The 16627-nt window shown below is 38.4% G+C and overlaps 1 protein-coding gene across 3 annotated transcripts in view; it reads left to right on the top strand.

Moving 5' to 3' along the window:
* The window catches only part of METTL14 (methyltransferase like 14), a 65558-nt gene that overhangs the window by 31482 nt on the left and 17449 nt on the right, over positions 1–16627 (top strand). For all 3 annotated transcript variants that reach the window (XM_040584362.1, XM_040584373.1, XM_040584356.1), the window contains 7 exons: positions 2843–2923; positions 3306–3393; positions 5902–5992; positions 7584–7725; positions 10007–10099; positions 11491–11607; positions 14304–14514. In XM_040584362.1, the coding sequence (XP_040440296.1) occupies positions 2843–2923; positions 3306–3393; positions 5902–5992; positions 7584–7725; positions 10007–10099; positions 11491–11607; positions 14304–14514 (823 nt within the window). The remainder of the gene's footprint in view (positions 1–2842; positions 2924–3305; positions 3394–5901; positions 5993–7583; positions 7726–10006; positions 10100–11490; positions 11608–14303; positions 14515–16627) is intronic.

The raw sequence follows: 16627 nt of genomic DNA, 5'->3' as shown, positions 1-16627 counted from the left end.
CAGCTTCTAGTGTTCCAAGTGGAAAGTGAAGTGAGCTGATGACACTTAAATGCCTTACACTGGTGCTTTGAGAGAAGGCTGAACAGTGACATTGACTTTTTCATTATATGGGAGAAGTGCGAGAGCAGTTTTTGAGATGAAAGACGAAGTATGTTAATCTTCTCAGCCGTTTAAGAACATCTGGTTCTTTTCATCTGAAAAAAAGTTTCAGATCTTGTAATCTAAAAAAAAAAGCTATGTTTTTTATTTATTGGTCTTGTGGTTTTCTTTTTGGTTTTGGTTTTTTTTTTTTGGTAGAATAAGTGTAACATTTATAGTGACAGTTCTTAGTAAGCATCAGGCTGATAAGAAAATAAAAGGCAGCAAGGCTGCTTATCAAGCTTCCTGCTGCCAGCTTGACTTTTCTTGGAGCCTGACTCTGCATTACAAACAGTAGAGGTGGGAGGTATGGGGAGGAGACGCATTATTGGCAAAAATGAATAACGGGTATTTTAAGGTTCAGAAAGTTGAACAGTGGTTTTCAAGAACTTCTACAGTAGTCTTGTTTTTGTGGACTGTAATGGTTGTACTAGGGCTAATTGACCTCCTTGGTCTGTATTTGGAAGTGACAGATGATGGGACTAGACTATATGCTGCCATGGCCAGGCTTTTTGTAGCCTTCTGAGAGTTGTGATTATTGTTCCACCTCTCCCCATCCCCAGGTGAATTTACTCAATTGTTTGAACCTGTGTGTCTGGTATCAACAGTGTTTTGTGGCAAAGAGTTCTGGGGTTTTAACTTTGCAGGAAGTACGAAAACACCTGTGGTTTGATTTTGCTGTCCGCCAGCCTAATTTGATACAGCCCTGGTTTACTTTGTTTCGGGAGGCAGTGGCCTGCGAGCTTGGGATGCTTCCATGCCGTTGTTCTGGAAACTGGGAAAATCTTACTTAGTTGAATTATGACAATTGCTTAATGTATCTCTAGTTATTTGAAAAAACTGTATGCTTGAATATTGTGGGTAGTTTTTGTTTCCCTAACTCAGCAACAACATGCCAGATTTGGAAAACAAGGATGATTAATGTACAGGAACCTAGGGTCTTGTGTTACTGTTAATTTCTTTCTGTCTCTGCTTTGTGTTCTTTTCCCTTTGGAAGTTGGTGGTGTGGGCTTTTTGTTTGTAGCCAACAGACACCCCTCACCCACACCCACCCCCCCCCCTTTTTTTTTTTCTTTTAATCACTATGAAGGCATAAGAAGAACTGGAATGATTCTGAAGTAGGTATCAAGTGCACATCATCAGAAGGCTAAGATTTAGAGGAAGGTGGAAGAGGGTAAACAGGTGTAAACTTATGATGGCATAAGCAGTTTTCAGTAAAACTCGAAGATGGAAGAGGGTAAACAGGTGTAAACTTAGGATGGCATAAGCAGTTTTCAGTAAAACTCAAGCTTTCAGCCTTTTTTTTTTTTTCCCTGAGTAACAGTTGCTGCTGCTGCTTGTCTGCTGTTCATTCCTTTTCCTTGTAAACACTGTTGCTGTTCCTGTTACTAATCCTTCTCTTTTTGGTCTGGTTAAACAAAAAAAACCTCTATCTCTGTAAGTTACTCACCTGAATAATAGGGAAGGGGAATCTGTGACATGTTAATCACAGCAGGCCTTTCAGAAGTTGGTGCAAAGCTCCAGTTTCAAAAGAAGACCGAGCTTATTTCCAACAGCTAGAGGGATCCGAATGGGGAGAACACTTACGTTTTCATACTGCATTCAGGCAGCTTATGTAGCATAGCGTAAATGCGGCAGTAATAATAGCCTCTTCTCTGTGTCTTTTGATTTAAGATACATGCTGGGGGGAGCAGTTTTGCTCTTTTCTATGAGAAATCTGGTTCCCCATCTTTCCTTTTATTTCAGTGTGCTAAAAATGCGTTGGTGGTTTTTTATTATTATTTCAGCTTTGAAACTGCTTTTCTTCTCACATGAGGCACTATATTAACTGATTTAAGATTTCTGTTACAATCAGTAATGTATGAAAGAGCATATGCATCCTACTATCATAATAAGATATGGTAGATGATACTATATAGTGGTTCTTCAGTCTTAATTAAATGTAATATATATACTGGGTTGTTTCAAGAACAATGGGAAAATAGTAAGTGACATGAAGAAGTGAGTCTCTGTTTCTGTTCTCTGAGTTCTGTGTTGGATGTTGAGTGTCAGTGTGATACATCCCTGAATCTTCAGAAGTCTGATTAATGAACAGCTGGTGACACACTAACTGGGGCAAAAATTGCAATAGAAGTCCCGTTTTCTGAAACTTTTGAGACTATAAAATAGGAATTTTAAAGTTAATTTTAAGGACAGTCCAAATGAAACACTGGCTTGTACCATGTGCTGTTTCTGCAAAATGTGGACTTTAACAGATTTTTATAGAGAAGAGAGTTTCACTTGCCAAGGTTGGAATGTAGAAGGTGACCGAGTGAAACGTTCAAAGGTTCTGCTACAGAACTTCAACAAAAGATACCATTTGCTTTAGTCCAAGGAGTGAAATTGTTGGGGGACAAAATTTTAAAGTTTATACTTCTTAAAACAGTGTTTACACTGTCAGGGTCTAGAAATGAAAGGTTTCTTATTTTATTCTTTCCCAGTAACACTGTTCTCATTAATGAGAGAGAGAGGCAGACCTTTTTGGGAATAAGTAATTCCACACCACCTGACAGCAACCCCCAAAACTGGAGCTGGAGCCATTCATGTCATACTGTTATAGGAGACTTCTATTTGTAGACAGCCCGCTTCTTTCCGTAAGAAGCAGAATCATAATGAGAGAAACAGTGTGATCTTGCATACCTGTAACACCTGCTTTGTTTCCAAGGATGAAGTAGAGCTGCAGCAAGATGAAGAGAACCTGCCTTATGAAGAAGAGATTTACAAAGATTCTAGTACCTTCCTTAAGGTGAGCTGCTCTTGCAGTCAGAAATTTAGTCAAAGCTGGCATAGTTGTGTTAAACTAGTTCTGCAATTGACGGTATTTGAAATACAGCTTTAAAGGATGAAGTGATTGACTGGAACTCACAAGTATGGAACTTCCCTGTGAAAGATAAGACTGTAATTATTGTGTACATTGATTGGACTAAAGCTCTGGGTCAACTTACAGTGAGCCATAGTAATGGCGGGTCATATTTGGAAGTAAAAAACAATGATGGTCTTGACTTGCGTAGCTTATAAGGGCATGTTGAAAAAAAATATGTTACTTTCTCATTTATCAGACTACACATCTAGTGTGTGTATGTCCATTTACCTCTGTTGCTCTCACTGAACTCCCTTTTGTTCTCCAGGGTACTCAGAGCTTAAATCCACACAACGATTATTGCCAACACTTTGTGGATACGGGACACAGACCCCAGAACTTCATCAGAGATGTTGGTATGCCATAGTTCCTGTTTGAAGATAACTCATTTTATGTGATAGCACTTCTTTTTCTTCCCCTTTTCAATTCCTTACAGTTACTGGGAAATGCAGATACACACATACTTCATAGTTTTGTCTCTCTGTGTGCATTCATATCAATATATAAATTTATATAAAATACTTCATTTTTAGCCAGTTAGGAGGTGATTAATGCCCAGGCTGCTCTTATTCTTGGTTTTATTAGAAAGTAGTTAACCAGGAAGATTTTTCAAAACTAAGCTCTACTGATTCCAGTAGATAAGTCTAGCAAGCAGATCTTGAAACCTTTGGAAGTTTGAATAACTGAATTACTGCTTAGCTGTTTCCTGGACTGAATTGCCTCCAAGAATGCATTTAACATGTAAAGTATGGAAGAGACTTACATTTAACTCCATAAGTAATATGGGTAATACTTACCAGCTGAATTATGTAACTGCTGACAACTTATTAGAAGGTCCAACGTATTACTGAGTTTAGAGAAATGTTATTTTTTAAGTTCATGTTCATCGAGCCATTGCTGAACTTGTTATTGAAACCTTATGTTACTAGGTCTGAGTTTAGTATTTCTAAAACTAACGTACCCTTTGGTCCTGTTTCCCAGAATGGGTGCCTGGTAGTTACTTGGCGTTTAAAAAACCCAGGACATCTCCCTCTGCAATTTTCTGCAACAGTTCTCTGAATTTTAACAAGGTTAAGATGGTCAGGGCAAGTATGTTGTGTTTAATGATGCCAGCCCAAAGAGGTTTTGTTGCTTATTGAGGCAGCTAGTTTTTTCCTCACTGTGTTTCATGGATGCTTCCGTGAAATCCATCTGGATGTTCAGTATGAAGAGCGGGCTGTTTTGTCTCAGTTATGTCTTTATCTGAGAAGCACCTGTGCTTCAGTTACATACTTAGAATAGTTATAATCTGTTCTTTGAAATGAGTACAAAGAAATAGCAGCCCATGTTACTCTGACTTCTCTGCTGCATAAAGAATTTGAAAGGGGCAGGTCAAATTGTTGTACGAGTGTTAATACGGAAAGGAACGTGGTGGCAGCAGTTAGTCTAGACCTTTTATTAGAGATGAGGTATGTCTAGTTGCATATTGGTTAGCGTATGGTTAGCGTACGTTTTCTACATGACAATCAGAACTCTGCTTAGGTGCTGCCTCATAATTGGGCGTGACTCTGCAAAAAGCTCTAGGGAAGTAGTGGTTCCAGAAACGCCAGTTACAGCTTTTTTGATGTTGCTGTTGGAAGAGACCTATGGGGTTTGCTTTGGTTTGTTTGTTTAACAGCTGAAGTAATCTTGGTTGAAAATTCTTTTGTGTCTGTTGCTTAGCTGCTGATGACTGGCTTCTGTTTCTTCTGGTCAGGAGTATTTGACTTGCACTGGCTGGAAGCAACACAGCAGTGGAAATTGGAAGAACACAGTGGTGTTTTTAAGATGTTAGGTATTTAAGGAAAAGAATGAAAATAACTTTTGAGTGTTTTATGCACGTGTAGTAAGAGATAATAATATTAGATTCAAAGAACTGTGCTTTACCAGTGTGATGCTATGGTTGAGAGTTCAGAAGTTTGAATTAAAGTATAGAGAGAGATGAAGGGTTGGGTGGTTTGTGTGTTTGGCTGGGGTCCGTTCTCCCCCACCCCCCCATGGATTAGTACTATTTAAAGTTGTAAATGTAAATGAACATGAGGCTTTGTAAATAAATCCTACTAAAGCTGAACTGATACTGTTTGGGAGGTGCAAGCGGTACCTTTCTGGTTTGTGCTGAGCCTACTGCTGACAATAACAACAAACATACTGCCTATGCTTTTATGAAGGGGGAGTGTATGTACTGAGAAGTTCGCTTGGTTTTTTTTTCTTTTTTAAAAAAAGTTTGCCGCACAAAACCTAATTAGGGTTCTCTTGTTTGCATTCTGTACATATGAAGAGTTTTAAAACTCACATCTTAAAGCTAAGTCTAGGAACCCAGTAAATAAATACACATGTATTCAGACTTCCATGACTGACACCAGAGTGCTAAATCTCAATACGAGGGTTGCCTGAGGGAGCCAGCCACACCCCAGCTGCCACCTCAGAAATAATCTTCAAAGGTTAGATGAGAGTGTTCTGTAAATGAATGTTAATTTTATCTTCATATAAACTTACGGATGGAGGAGGATAACAAAGTAACTTTCATCATTCTGGCACTTTTAGTTTAAATGAAAGACTTTTTCCTTCTTATAAAAGGAGTTGTGAACTTCTGATCACTGTAGCGCTCCAGAGGAGATGAGAGCATAGACACTACGTTTAGTAATGTCTGATTAACTGGGTGAGGGCAGGAGGCTTTTGTAAAGTACTGAACAAAAAACTGCTTTGGAGGGTTTGGTTTGTTGTAACAAGAATTAAAATGAGGCTAAGTATTAACGTTTGGACCTATTCAGAATACTGGACAATGCTTAATTGATACAGAATTACTCTCTTAAGTAGTTGTTAACTTCATGTTTTCTTCTTCTTAGGCTTAGCAGATAGGTTTGAAGAATATCCAAAACTTAGAGAGCTCATCAGATTGAAGGATGAGCTGATATCTAAATCTAACACTCCTCCCATGTAAGTGTTCTTGTGGAAAATGCCTTTCTTCTCCAGACCTGTTTGAAGTTAGCTGTCTGCTTTGCAAATCTCTTATCTTTAGCACCTGCTCAGAATTTACATTTTCTGTTTCTGTTTGTATATACAAATCAATCAACTGAAACTTCAGAAGAATAAGATCCGTTCGGTTTTGTTAGTTTAATCTAGATGTTTAATATAGTGTATAAACTAGATTTTCTTTCCAGTGTGTTATTATATATAGTATCTAAAGCTTTGGTTTTTAAAGGGAGAACTGTCAACTGATTGGGCTGCAGGCTTCAACTTGGTAACTAAAAGAACATCATATGGTCATGAATCTCATGAGATCATGTAGTTTATAGTAACAAGAAAAGCTTTTAAAAACGGGCTTGTTAGTATAACTTCAGTTGTTCTTGTAGCGTCTTTTTTTTTTTTTTTTTTTTTTTTGTAAAATGTTCAGCTGTTATCTTATTGTCCATTAATCAGATATTACTTTATAGTTTAAGACCAAAAATAGCTTAGGCTGGCTGGAAGTGACTTGTCCTACTTACTTTGTATTACTTTTGAGTTGTTGCTGAACGTTAGACACAGTGACAGCATGCAGCATTTTACTCCCAGGAATTTGAACCTCTGAATGTGAACTTAGTGCTTTTAATATACTCTAGTCCTAATCTGTACCAAGTAAAATAGCAAGATTCCATGACAGTCACATGAACAACTCTGAAATAGTTGTCTGAACAACTGAGATGCAAACTGCAAAACTCAACTTGCTATTTTGAAGTTAGATGCATTTTGCCATTCTTAGCCTTAAAGCATGAAAGAGGAAAAAATAGTAATTAAATGCTGCCTTCTGATAACACAATGCACTTACGGCATAATAATCTTTTCTGGACACTTTCTTGGGAAGGGGGAGCTGGTGGTCTGCTAATCAGATTTTTTAAAGTTAAGGGTGTTGAGGGGAGGGCAGCGTAATTTTTTTGATAGTGATACAGCAGTGATTGGTGTGGGACTGGAGGCCAATTGTAAGAGTGCATTTCAGTGTGTATTTAATAAAATTAACGTGTGTGGGAATTGTGCTTTTTTTACAAGGGATAACGAAATATATTTCTACTATATGAAAAGTAACCGCATCTCCAGTATTCAGTATTTTCTGAACATAACATATATTAAATGGCAATTCTAAAAATACGCCACTTTCTCAAAGTGAAGCAAAATAGAAGTCTGTTAGCCAGGCAGCGAGTATTTTGCTTCTTAAATGTTGATGTTTTCTCCTATATAGTCCATGGATGTACAGAAAAATCAGTGATTCTGTACTAGGTATTGTTGTATGGTCTGTGTGGACATCTGTTTCCTGCTTGCTAAATTAGAATCCTAAAAAGTGTTTACTGAGAAAGAGTACTTTAACAAAAATCTAATGCAACAGCATCTGGCCTAGTAAGAATGCATTATGCATCTCCTCTGAATTTAGTGCGTGTGTGCTATGTTAGCTACACAGGAGACCCGAATCTTAACTGGCTACGCAGAAGTGCTGTGTGGAGTATAATTTTCACTGTTACAACTTGCCCAAGCAATATATCGCCTTTTGTTTAAACAGGTACTTACAAGCAGACTTGGAAGCTTTTGATATTAGGGAACTGAAGTCCAAATTTGATGTGATTCTCCTGGAACCACCACTGGAAGAATACTACCGAGAGACTGGCATTACTGCCAATGAAAAATGTTGGACTTGGGATGATGTAAGTGCTTTTCTTGCTGTGAAAAGGATTTCATACATGTATTTAAGCAAATAGTTTGAGGATTTATTTTGGTATCAAAACATTTTAGAGATGTGTTTTAAGGAAAAATGGGATCTGTTTTTGGTTGTCAGTTTGGTTTTTTTAAGAGAAGTCTAGATTCTTACAAAAACTAAGTTTTATATTGCATGCATGCCTACACTATTTGTGTTAAAAAGACTTTTTTTTTTTGAGGAATTCAATGAATTACATTCACCTTTTTGTTCTCCCTGAGCCTAGTTGAAAACTTAAGTCTAATCATAGTTGGTTTTCTCCCTACCCTCAGATTCCATGATATTTCTGTCCTGTTTGGGTTTTGCTGCTGAAATTCAGATAGCCATAGTAAATATTCCCTTGCTGCTTGGAATTCTCAAAGAGATGTTTAAAGTGTGCTTTTTCATACGCTGGTCTTCTAGTCAAAAGGGTAGATGAATACGCTTCATTGACACACATTCTTTCACCAAAGTATTGGTTTGGTAGAAAATTTTAAGAGTCAAACCAATTGTAATCCTGAGAAGCCTAACAAAATAGATAAGCCTTACTTGTGGAATTCTTTTCTTGTATTTTTGTACTCCCTTGCTGTTATTCAATACAAAGGTATTAAAAATTTAGAGAATTGAGTTAGAGAAAGGATTTTTAAGTTCTTTCTGTAGCATGTAGGTACTTGTAAAGAAGGAAACACTCAAGATGTATTGATAAGTAACTCCATTTGGCATCTTCTTCAATAAAGTTAGCTCTGGAAAAGCAAGGTGAGGGCTGGAGGCTGTGAAGTGCTGCATGTCATTGAGCATGACAATTTGATGGTACAAAGCCTGTCTTAAAGATAGAACTGGAGAATTCCTCCAGTTGGGCAATGAATAAAAAAACTTTATAATTAAACTGGCTCTGCGGTGTAGCTACACTTTATTCATTTAAATCAAACAACAACAAACCCATAAAAAAAACACAAAGTGAAAAAAATCCCCACCCAAGCAACCCACCACAACAAAACACGTGTCTGTAGTACAGAGGAATAGCTGATTTTAAAAATGTTCGCATAACCATATCAGACATTCTTAGGTTCAGGCGTATGGGTGGGAATATACAGCTAATAAATACCTGTCATTTAGAGACCCCGTTTGAAAGGCATGCAGGACTTGTGGCTGCATTGGCAGCAGATTTGTCATCCCATGAGTGAATCAGTAGATTGAAGCAGTTGTTACTGAGATTGTCTTGGCTGTGTTCTGTTAGATGCAGTTTGTCCCTAGGCTGAAGCATGCACAGGGCTTCAGAATCAGTTAAACTGAAGGATCTTGAGAAGAAAATTCAATCCACCTTTGAGAAATGAAGTTGAAAACAAAGGTATTGGTGCCTGTGATAAGAGACTAGGTAACTACAGGTTAAGGAAGCTTCTGTGTTAACCAGTCTGTTACATCAGGCAAAAATGGTGCCTGGCAGCATTGCCCAGTGGGGAAAAACATTCCATCCTGACAGGAAAACTGCGAGTGTTGGAGGCAGGAGTCATCCTCTTAGTTGGGAGTTACAGTAATTCTCTTAGAATGGCTTCTCATGCATTATTTTTCTTCACAGTGGCACTGAATGAAGCTTGATTTGATGTGTTAGCGAGTTACAGATGAATCTTTTCAACTTGTAATGAGTAACAGATGCTTTGCATCTGAAGTTACTGCATCCTGAATGTTACTCATTTGTCATTGTTGAGCCACTGTCCTGATAAATTCTTGCTGCTTTTTTCCTGAAAGTGAAAGGGGAGAGAAAGTCTTTCCTGTACAGTAACAGGAATTAAGCTGTTCTTTTTTATGATGTGTCTTCATGTAAGTAACTCTAGGGGCTGAAAAGAAACAGAGCATTATTGCGCTGTTACTAGATTTTTTTGCTATACCAGTGGAATGATAAAACGAAGCAGAGGTTTGGAGGCAGGGAGGAGAGAAATCATGTGGGTTGCATTAATCTTTTAAGTCTAGAATTGTCTATGCAGATAAAATTTCTGTTAAAAAGAGTAATTAAGGCAGTCATCAGCTATGTTGAAAACATGCACTTGGGTACTGATAAGGTAACCCTTACAACATACTGTCTGGAAAACACTTTTAAGAGGATGGCCATAAATGGTATACAGGCTAACATCTTTAATGAAAGTGCTTCCTGATGGTTTCTGTGACAATGCTTCAACACCTAGTAATTATTCTTCCCAACATAATTGGTGATTTATATTTAATTCAGAAACTTGTTTTTTTACTATTATTATTAGATCATGAAATTGGAAATTGAAGAAATTGCAGCCCCAAGGTCATTTGTGTTTCTATGGTGTGGTTCAGGCGAGGGTCTGGATCTTGGCCGAGTGGTAAGATGATGTTTTAATTCAATTTATCAGGGACAGGCTTAAGAGTTTATGCAGAAAAAGTCAACGATAAAAATAGAATTCTCAACTGTAACTGCTGAGACATGTTTTGTTACTATGGTAGAGGATATATAATTTTAAGTGGATTAAATGAACTTAATTTACTGCTTAGATTAACTGTTTAGATGCAGTTTCTGTGCCTGTGTGAGGAAGCATAGCTCTGCATGGTCTAGAGAGCCGTACTGCTGGCTGGTTGATGCAAGCAGGTTGCCGTGTTGAGTGCATGTGCAACATTATTTTTTTTTAACAGAAGACATAATAGTTTCCTGCCAGAAATATTCATGCTAGTAGAAAAGTGCTACTGTTTCATAAAGTGAGATAAAATTGGTTTTGTAGCACTGCTTATTTTCAGAAAACACTTGGAGTTTAAGTAGGTTTACTCTTAGTGAACTCCACAAAGCTTTACTCCCTATAAGGTCCTGGAGTTTTAGAGTAATCTTTCCGTATGGCAGAGTAGCACCGCTTGTGTTGGGGGTGGTGGAATAAGAATTCCCAACTGGCTTTTGCTGTGCTGACACATTTTTTGATTAGTTTGAGTAGTGCTTTCTGTTAAAACAATACAGCATGTGTTAAAGGACGATGTGTAGTTACTAATCTGTTTGCATTAGCTGCTTTTCATTCTGAGGCTGGTTAAAGTGGCTGTTTCAGATTGATTTTGGTCACAGACACACTCAAGTAGCTGGGCAGCTCTTGGAACACAGCAACAGCGAAATGAGCTTGAGTCCTTGATGCCCAGTTCCCTCCCTTTTCAAGACGACTCTTAGAGGAGTTAAGTATTAAAAAGTCATGAAAGCGAGTAGGTTTTTTGTTGGTGTATGTTTTGGTGGTTTGGGGTTTTGTTACAAATACAGGAAAACCAACAAAATGGTAGCAAAGGCTTTTGGCTATTTATTTTCCCATTTATAGAATTTTACATTGATGTGAAAAACTACCAGAGCGCAGGTGTATTAGTGGAGACAGGGCCAAGGCAGCTGATCACGACATTGCTCAGACTAATTTTGATTAGGTTAAGTGTCACTAGCTAAAAATGCACACATAGTTCCTTAGGGGATCTGTGCAGTGGTTAGATATTTAAAAAACAAAATAGGAGTGTGTGTGTGATACGTAGCTAAGTCAATATGCCCATAAGCCTCTTTTTCTTTTTTTTTAATTTTGTGTGTGGGTGGCTTGACAAAACATAGTACAGTCATGCCAGTAAACTGTTTCATTCATTTATAACAAATTTCTCTTCTAGCTATGCTTTAAGAAAAACCAAGTACCTGTATGAGTGTTCAGTTGAGGTTACTGAAGTTTTTGGTGTAGCGTGAACTGTTTTATCTGTTTATAATATTTAGTGTCTGCGCAAATGGGGTTACAGAAGATGTGAGGACATTTGTTGGATTAAAACGAATAAGAACAATCCTGGAAAGACCAAGACTCTAGACCCCAAGGCTGTTTTCCAAAGAACCAAGGTAAAGGTTTGGCTCAATTTGTCCTCTGTTGCCATTCTGTCTCTTGATGCTTAATGTAACACTTGGTGCTCCGTGGCAGCTGGGGACCTGCTTTTGGGAGAGCAGACATGAAGACTTCAGAGTTCTGTTCTGCAAAGCACACTATATGGAAATAAACATATTCCTAGGCTGAACGCTGAACTTCTGTCCCCTTCTTGACTTTAGTCAGTGTGAGGTATAGAAGTTTCATTTGCATTTAGCACTGCTTGGTAAATTTCTGTTACAGATCTCTGATCTCTGTAATCCTCTTTTGAGCCTTGTTGAAATGCAGGCAGCTGAGGAGGGTTCATTGATTGATGGAACAAGAATGAAATCCTGAGAGGGAAGATGGAAACTGAATAGAAAATTTTATTGTACGTTGCAATGTTTTTGACTTCTGGGATGTTTTGGTTATGGGTGAATGATTAAATAGGCAGCTAGTCTTACTACTTAGTTAATCACTTTTGTGTGAAATGTGAGCTCCTTTCCAGATTAGAGGAGAAAACTTGCTGGTGGAGGAGTCCGTTTTGGATGGAACTAACTTAGCAGCAGAATTTGACTAAATCTAACGTCAAAAGAATTCTTTAAAACCGTAGATTATAAATAGGTGTGGTCATAAAAAATAGCTCTGGAAGGCTGGCTGATGGTTCTGAACACACACGTGCAGGTATGTGCCCAGAGCTTGACCAGGACAGAGGACTGAGGGACCATTGTTCAGCCAGCATCTCCTGACATCCTGAAAACAATAGGAACGCACAAGTGACTGAATCGGTCAGCTTGGTTTAAATTAAATGATGTGTTTTGGAGGATATTTATTGGAGAAGGTGCAGAGGAAAAAAAAAAGTATTCTGATAGAAGAGACTTAAATGTATATTAATCAAAAACTTAGAAAAATGTAGACAGGGTTAATGAAGAATTGTTTTGGGATATATATGTGGGTGAAACCGTGGCAGTTTTACTGCAAACAGACCATTGGCTGACAGTTTAATAATTTGAAGTGTCACTAACCTCAGTTCTCTTTCCGCATTGATTAATTGTTCCTTAGTATTAAACATCCTCAACCCCGTCTCAGATTTGCTATTTTTAGGAGTATAAACTTCCCTTTAAGGTTTCTGGAATCTTTCTTTGACTTGCATTTGCATTGATCTGAAGTTTGTTTGAAAGTGTTCCGTGAGTTATAAGCATTTATAAGTATAAATACCACATGTTGATTGCATATAGTATTGCAAATATGTGCAGCTTACTTATGAGGGAGAGGTTAAAAGTAACACAGGAGGATTTGGGGGGAACTTTGTCTAACGGAGGAGAATAATGTCTATTATTAGATAATTTCTCTGTTTATTGAGCAAGGGTTGGGCTGAGGTCACTATAATAAACATTGAAAATTGAGCTAGCTTGTTCTGACTAAATAAATAGTCTGTTGTGCAAGATGTATTTACCAGTGATTACACCAGCAAATGCTATCTTACTATGTTTAGTTTAGGCATCTCTTTAGAGGGACGCTTTATGCTGTGCCACCTGTTGTAGTGTCTAAGGTAGTAACGAATGGCATTCCATGTGTTACGGAAACAAAATGTTTTGGATTATTCCTCTGAATAGTAGATTTAGGAGGCTTTGCTTGATGGGCAATTTGCTTAGCAGTATCCTTCAGTTAAACTTAAGGTATGAAAAGCCTGTTGCTTGGGTGCAGCTGACCAGCTGCACAGATTTGATAGGTCGCCTGTTCTGCCTTTTGTATTTATTTGCTCGCTCTTAAAACCCTTGCCAAAAATCTGGAAATGATACTACATACTCTTGTCTGCAGTTTCTTTTAGACCTGTCTGGTGGTGCTGAATGAGTCAGTGTTTTATGATACTGGGGGAAATAGCTCATCTGAGCTTTATACTCCCAGAAACAGAACTCTGAAATGAGTATGTAGAACCTTCTTTTCATCCTGTACCAATTACGGTGATTCCTCATTCATAGATTCTAAATCCTAGTCACTTAAATTTATCTACGGTGTTTCAGAGGAAAGGAAGGCAATGCGTGCTTACAGTTAAAAGAACATTTTGAATGAATGCTGATGGAGTTGACTGAGAGTGCGTTGACAGTTTGATAGTGATTTTACTTTTTTGAATGCAGTGATATCTTCTAGAAAGGAATCTTGAGGGTGAAGGTTACTTCTGTAACAGAGGTACAACTTGAAAGAGTACATTTTATTTTCACTGAATGGCTGTTCTATGACTGAGAACTTTGAAAAGTATTTGTATGAATAAAGTTAGGATCAGAATGCTGCTGCAAGCATTAATCATAATGAGGAGCTAGTCCATCACTCATGCCGTACCTTGTACTTGTTCCTTGTGGTGATTTCTCAGCCTTTCCAACTTGGAGTTCTAACTTTGCTGTAACTGAGGAAGTCCAAATATCTCAGCTTCTATTTGAGTTTTACCACTCTGTAGTGTAGTTGTATCAAGCCAGACAGTTGAAGCTACTTTCTGCTTTGTTTTCAAAAGGCACTTTTGGTAGCTCCAGCTTGTTCCTTTCTTCTAGTTCATGCTTTAGACTTTTCTCTGTATAAGATTAGTATCTACTCTGCCTGGAATTTCCTTTTCTCTCCATTGTGCTCAAACCATGGACACCTGTGCTGTAGCAGTATGTGTGGCATGTGACAGGTACTCTTCTGTGTTGTGTGTGTGCAGGAGCACTGCCTCATGGGCATTAAAGGAACGGTGCGTCGCAGTACAGATGGTGACTTCATCCACGCTAATGTTGATATTGACCTCATCATCACAGAAGAGCCTGAAATTGGCAACATAGAAAAACCTGTAGAGATTTTTCACATCATTGAGCATTTCTGCCTTGGCCGCCGCCGCCTTCACCTTTTTGGAAGGGACAGTACGATTCGACCAGGTACCTGTTAAGTTTCTTTCTATCAAACACTTAAATTTTAATTTACTTCATTAACCCTTTTCCATCATCTGAGACCACTTGATGGGTTCTGACAGAAGCTGCCAGTAGTGGTTAATCCTAATGCATGATTCTTCTGCCAGGACTTGCACCAGCTGAGTAACTGCATTTCTGCCTATAACCCCATGTCCCCCACCACTGGATTCTGATACCACAGAAAGCCAGGTGAGCTTTCTTGGTGACTGCTCCATTGTGGAATTCTAGTCAGGAGTAAGAAAATCTACTGGACGGAGAAATTTCCCAGGTTTCCCACCCTCCTGTTCAGATAACTAACCAGCCTAATGTTCAGCAATAGAGGGATTGTGGCATCACTTGACAGTTCTCCCAGCGCTGTGACAGTAGCAAAGTGACTTCTGCTTTGGGTAATGTTCTGTCTCTCGTGATCAAATAGCAGAAAGTTTTGCTAGAGCTAAAGATCTCACACGCGTATTTTCTCAGCCAGAATCTCAGTCTTACGGTGAATCCTGAGCCTGTGTTGCAGGAGCATCGTATAGAACTCTACTAAGTGATATCACAGTTAGGTTATAATTCCTAATATTATTATTATTATTATGTTTGGGAGCAAGACCAAGTCACAAATCTAGTTTAATATTGCTTACTGTTAAGTTTTGGTTTATAAATAGTCATTTTTAGAAGTAAATACTTGCTCAAACAATAAGACCTTTACGCTTTTGTGTTGTCCATGTTCTAATTGAAGATAAATGCTGAAATTATTCTGTTTTCTGCTGGAATACTGAAATGTAGAATTTATGTCTTTTTAGGTTAATCTTCTGAATTATTCCTTTCTAGTAAACTTTTATTTTTGCACTTAATAGTGAAGTAAACTCTACACTAGCTCTAAAAATTGAAATGTCTCACGTGCAAGACAGTGTAGCAGAATTCTCTGTCTTGCAAAATCTGTATCGGTGTCTTAAAGAAGTTTCTGTGTGTGTCATAGGTCAGACAGCAGATCTCAGGGAGGTGCTTTTTTTGTTTTACGTGAGGATCTGTCAGTCATAGAACTGTTGTTTGGAAAGTCTATGACAACTATCAATTCTGTCATTTTTTTCAGAAAATAATTTTTGGTTAACCAGTGTTTTCACCTGTTCATGTGTTTAATTCATCAGCAGGTATAACAAAGTTCAGCTGAAATTACTTTTTTTCCCCATGTGCCACGTGGTTATGCTTTTCAGGAGCATGATTTCTGTCTCTAAACTGATTTTAAATCCCCGCGAGCTTAGTGCTGGTCCTGTTGCCAGTATCTGAAGGTGCAGTGTCTTACAGTGGATGCTGCAGCTGGCAAGATAAAAAAAATGGGTAGAAATACATGAATCAGATGGAAGGTAGCTGCATTTTATTTGTTTTGATGGTCAGGCCTTGCAATTTATCATGCATAAGTGATGAAGGACTTTCACTGCAGGAAAATGGAGACTAGAAGAATAGAATCTGTTTTGAACACCTTTTTTAGACTTTTGTGTCTGCTGTCAGTGATGTTCCTGCACGAAAGCCTAGTGTGAAATACAGCTCGGCAGTCCTCTTTCTTTCAACTACCAAGGAATGCTGGAATTGACAGACTCTATACCTCATGTTATGGGTAGTGCAGTCGTACTCCGGGGGCTGATGGATACTGTCAGTCTCTGAGTGATTGCTGGTAACAGAGGCCCTTTCCAGAAACAGGTGGCAGGGATGTGGGGGCAGGTGCTATGGCTGCGATTGCTTTAGGTTCCTTCAGCAAGTTTGTGTAACGCTGCTTTCCCCTACGTACAGGTGAATAGTTTGGATGACAGAGAAACAGACGCAAGCCCATCCATGGCCTGGGCTGCTGCACATGAATGCCAGTACTGAATGTTATAAAAAAAACGTGCTTACTCTTTTTACTGCAGTTGGAGTTGGATGTATAACAGTGTGCAAGCTGCAAGTAACAGGTTACCTAAATAAATCTCAAGGTGCTGTTTCTCTCTTGCTCATACAACTATGGAGCAGTGATAACTGGCCGTTCTTATTCTTTGACTGGCCTTTGGCTTGAATGTCAATGCTGATGTCAGTCAGAGTTCTGTGGGCTACTGGTGTCTGTGTG

Source organism: Falco naumanni, chromosome 1, assembly GCF_017639655.2.
Source record: "Falco naumanni isolate bFalNau1 chromosome 1, bFalNau1.pat, whole genome shotgun sequence".
NCBI classification, from domain to species: domain Eukaryota; kingdom Metazoa; phylum Chordata; class Aves; order Falconiformes; family Falconidae; genus Falco; species Falco naumanni.
This window is presented reverse-complemented; position numbering and strand designations above follow the sequence as displayed.